General features: G+C 63.8%; 1 protein-coding gene across 1 annotated transcript; it reads right to left on the reverse strand.

Annotated features, from left to right (window-relative positions):
* Nucleotides 1-817: 817 nt before the first annotated feature.
* LOC309793345 (forkhead box protein J1-like) lies at nucleotides 818-3,771 on the reverse strand (the record flags this gene model as incomplete). Its single annotated transcript, XM_082603822.1, has 2 exons — nucleotides 818-1,585; nucleotides 3,274-3,771. 2 exons carry the CDS (start codon nucleotides 3,769-3,771, stop codon nucleotides 818-820), a joined length of 1,266 nt encoding a protein of 421 aa, XP_082459948.1.
* Between the last annotated feature and the right edge of the window lie 939 nt (nucleotides 3,772-4,710).

The following is a 4,710-nucleotide window of genomic DNA, read 5'->3' on the forward strand; positions in this document are numbered from 1 at the left end:
TCCCCCCATTCCTGGTCCCAGTGGTTCTAGCAAGCACTGCGTCCCTCCCAGTTAAGCCTCAGCTCTAGCTACACTCACTACATTAGTCTGTCTGTCCCCTTTCCCTCCGCAGCTTGGCTGCCCCAGCCCCGAAACCCCAGATCCCCATCTCCCCGCTGCTCTCAGCCTCAAGTTGGGCTCAAAGATTAGGGACACATACCCTCTGCCCCACCTCTAGGGATGAAGCCAGAAGATCCCAGAGGCCTTAGAAAATCTCCTGGCTCCACCCGGCACCCCGGCCTCCTTTCTGTCTCCTCTCTCTTCCCCCCTCCGCCTAGCTCCTCCTCACAGACTGCCGGGAGAGGCCTCTTGGGTGTTCATTTGCAGTCACCTAATCAGCATTGGTTGTACCTGGGAACTTGCTCTGGATAGAGACCTGGGGAGGAGAGCAGGAGAGAGAGAAGCTTGGAAGCTAAGGTGTTCTGGGGCGGGCCCTGTACTGATGTTTCCAGCTTGGCCAGGGCCCCTCCAAGCCGCAGCTCTCATAGTGCAGGGCCCTTAGCGTGTCTCTGGGGCAGGGAAGAAGTGGATCAATGAAACACTGTGTGTATGGGGGGCTGGGGAGCGGAGGCAGCAATTTGGGTCCTGGGCCCCAATTCTCAGCCTGCTGGACTAGAATCTGAGGATGGCCTGGGCTGGGGGCCGTGTGGCCTGGTGGGGTGAGCTGGCCCAGCCCCTGCCTGGGCGGTAGGGTGTCCATGGGCCTGCACTGGCGGGGAGGGGGGCAGTCTGGGCCCAGACTTCGGTGCTGTCTGGAGGTGGGGCAGGGCCTGGCTTCTTACAAGAAGGCGCCCAGGCTGGCCCAGTCATGCAGGTCAGAGGCCAGTGTGGCATCCCCGGCCTCAAAGAGGGGCTCGGGGGACAGGGAGCTACGGGTGCTCTCGTCCCAGGGGTGCTCCAGGAAGGATGTGGCCAGGAAGGTCTCATCAAAGTCCAGGCTGTCGGTAGCCTGCTCCGCTGGAGGCCCCCAGGTAACAGGGCAGTCGATGTGGTGGCCATGGATGGTGAGGTCCACGTCCCTGTGTGAGGCAGGGCTCAGCGGCGGGATCAGCTCCGAGATCTCCAGCGTGCCCAGCTCCCCGTCCAGCGTGCCAGCGTCCAAGATGGCCTCCCAGTCAAAGTTGCCCTTGAGGGGTTCCAGCTCACCCTGCTCCTCCTGGGTCAGCAGCAGGGGGCTGGAGGGCCGCGGGACCTTGGCCTCCTGCTTGGGCAGCGGCTGTTGACGCTTACGCCCCAGCCTGCCCTCGCCTGCACCCCAGCCCGCCTCCCCAGTGGCCTCCTCGAACTCCCGCAGCAGCTGCTGGGCCTCGGTGCTCACGGTCAGTGGCCCGGCCCATGGGGCGGCGCTGGGCTCTGGCACGGCCTGGCGGGCAAAGGCCGGGTGGATGTGGACTGGGGGCAGCCGCTGCTTCTTCAAGGCCCCACTCAGCAGCCGCTCGGCGTACTGGGGGTCGATGCACCAGAAGCCCCCCTTGCCTGGCTCGTCCTTCTCCCGAGGCACCTTGATGAAGCCCTTCTTCAGGGACAGGTTGTGGCGGATGGAGTTCTGGACACAGGGAGGTAGGAGAGAAGGAAGACAGCTGGGAGAGTGGGTGGGGTCAGTGATGGGGGGTTCCTAGAGCCACTGCCAGTCCCACCACCACCTTCTCTCCGATGGGGGCAGGGGAGACAGAGGCGCTGCTCCGAGCGGGAGGCTCTGGGACACCAGCCACGGGGCACCAGGAGCTGGGAGTGCTGTCGGGGGCTTTTGTTCCCTTTTGCCAGGATATCTGCCTGCTCGGTCATCCGAGCCCTGAGCCGCAGGGTGGCTCTCAGTGCCAGCCTGTCCTGCCCTCCCTCCCTTACCCCGCTGCTTGCGGCCTCTGGTCAAAGGCCTTGGCTCCCCCAGGTCCTGGACGGCCATCTCCCTCTGCCTGGGCCTGGCTGGCCTTCTCTGTTTGTGAAATGAGTGAGTGGGTGTGAGGGTGTGTGTGTGTGGGGGGGGATGAAGTGTGGGAGGATCTGATGACTTTCCTTGTTTCTAGAGCCGGCTGCTGGCCTGGGCCCTCACCCACCATGTCCCCCTCCTCCCACCCCAGGCTCTGAGGCCTCAGTTGATTATTACCCAGCCAAGAGCATAGCGCTCATTCCTGGGGCCTCTCAGGCTTGGGGTAGTGTGTGGGGGGGGTGGAGGGTCTCTGCTTTCTCACCAAGGTTACAAATGGTACCTGCCCCAGGGTCAGGGCCCAAGCAATCGTGGAATAGCTGTGATTACAGGAACTCTGATCCTGTGACCTGTGCCACAGGGAAGGATCTGTGCATCCTCAGGGTCTCTGTCCCCAAGTAGCCCCTGATCCTGATGGTCGAAGAGGCTCAGGGCAGCGTGTGCCCAGCCTGAATCACCATCCTGCCTTGTTCAGGCCTGGGTGCACAGTCCAAACCACGCTGGGGCACAGGGGTCTGGGGCCTGGTGGGTGGGGCCGGCAGGTGAGTAGTGCCCCCTGGCAAGACTGGGAGGTTTACATGGTGGTCTGGGCCCCTTGGCTGCTCTGTGCCAGGTTCCGGAGACTTGGAACATGAAGCCAGTGTGGGAGGAAAGAGCCCCTGTGGAAAGCACGTGGCTGAGGTAATTGTCCCCCCAGGGAGTTTGATGAGAAGAGGGGGAAGAGTGTAGGCAGGAAACTAGGGAGGGCTTGGGGTGGGGGCTGGCACAGCAGCTTTCGGAAGGCCCCGTAGCCCTTCCACTGGGACACCGATGGCCTTCACACCCCGCAGCACGCCCCTCTCCCCTCCCAGAGCCCCTCCAGCCAACTGAAAGCAGGCGGGATGCAGAGTCTGGCAGGAACGATGCTCTGCCTCCAGTCAGGCCCTGACAAACTGACCTTGAGGAGGGGAGTGTCGAGGAATTCCAGGACTTGGGACAAAAATGTGTCCCTCAGTCCATCAACCTACCCTGGGGGGCTGTGTCCACGCATAGTTCAGCCCTGGTCTTTGGGCTGAGCCTGCCGGATGAGTGACAAGTTCTTTCCCCTTGAACCTCTATGTCGGCACCCCTGCAGCCCTCTGAACATCCTCCCTCCTCCGTCTCTGAAGTCAAAGGGGCAGCAGTCCAAGCACTGGGCTCCCTTGAGGTCCTTCCTGGACGGCCTTCCTCTCTCGGGGCCCTGGCCGTACCGCGCCTACTTGGCCTGCGGATCTGGGATGTGAGTCCAGTCCGCGAGGGCATGGGGAGGGAGGGAGGGAGTGCCTCCCTACCTGCCAGGTGGGATCAGCGTGGCGGAAGTAACAGAAGTTGTCCGTGATCCACTTGTAGATGGCCGACAGGGTGATCTTGGTGGCCTTGCTGGCCTGCATGGCCATGCAGATGAGCGTGGCATACGAGTAGGGCGGCTTCACGTGCGGGTTGGTGGCGTAGTCCACGTCGTCGGGAGGCGAGGCCTGCAGCCCCGAGGGGGCGCTCCGCGGCGTGCAGGAGGACGTGGGCTTGCCGGGTGTGTGCGGCTGCCCCAGGCAGGCGGGGTCCGCCGCCAGGGGAGACCCCGGCTCGGCCGAGCCTGCCAGCTCGTGGGAGCCGTGGGGGTCGGTGTCCCCCGAAGGCAGGGCGGGGAGCTCGGCGTTGAGAATGGAGAATTCCTGCAGCCACTGCAGGCTGGTCAGGCTGTCATTCAGGGCGTTGGACTCCTCCAGGCCGCCTTCCGGTCCGGCCTCCTCCGCTGCCCCTGCTCCCGAGACGCGTAGCCAGCTCTCCGCCATATCTGCGGGGACTCTCCGAGGGGGCTGTCAACATCCACGAGCCGAGCCGAGGGTGGCCGCCGAGCTCTCCGGCCCGCTGACTCCCGCGGCTTCAGTTACGCAGCCTCCCGGAAGCGGGCTTCCATCCCGCGATCCGGGGGTAGCCTCCTCCAAACGGAATGTGGTGCCTGCGGGGACCAGAGCGGGAACTGAGCCCTCTTTCCCCACCCCCGAGGGGAGAGTGTGGGCGAGGGGGGAGGCTCTTACTAAAATCCTTCCTGCAGCTGGGGAGGATCTTTTACTGCCGACGTCTGGGAAACAGAAGGTGTGCCCGGGGGTGCGACCCACACGGGGTTCGCCTCGCTCTTTTCCTCTTGGATCTTTAAGAGGAGACTTAATTAGCCCAACGAGGGAATAGTGTAGGGGCATGCGAGGCCACCCGTTTCTCCCTCAAAGCGGGGAATTAACCCCCCTCTCTCCGTCCACAACCAATGGAAATGGGGCGAGAGAGTCCAGGAGGGCAGTACGACGGGTCGGGGGGCGGGGGAGGTCGTCTGATCTTTGAAAAGGGATATTAGGATGGGGCTCAAGGGGAAGGAAGGAAACAATACAGAGAGTTATAAGGGGGTGGGAAGTGAGTGTCCCCCAAACGCCTCTGATGTCAGTCCCCGGGCCCTCCACTTCCGTCGGGGACGGATGGGAGAGCGGGCTGGTACTGACGCCCTCCCTTCCCACGGCCGGCAGCCCTCCCCGTCCCTTACCTGGCTCAGAGCGCAGCCCGGGCCAAAGGAAGCTTCTCAAAGAAATTCCTCCCACCGCCCACCCTCACCGCGGCTCTCTGCTCCCAGCTCCAGGGCCCAGCCAGCAATCCTCGTCGCCACTCACGCCCGCCGGCGCCTCTCTGAAAGCCAGCGGCTGGGGCCCGGCACTCAGTAGCCGCTCGCAAGGCGTCTCCTGCTG

The sequence above is a fragment of the Mesoplodon mirus genome, assembly GCF_964341445.2.
Source record: "Mesoplodon mirus genome assembly, chromosome: 18".
Lineage (NCBI taxonomy): Eukaryota > Metazoa > Chordata > Mammalia > Artiodactyla > Ziphiidae > Mesoplodon > Mesoplodon mirus.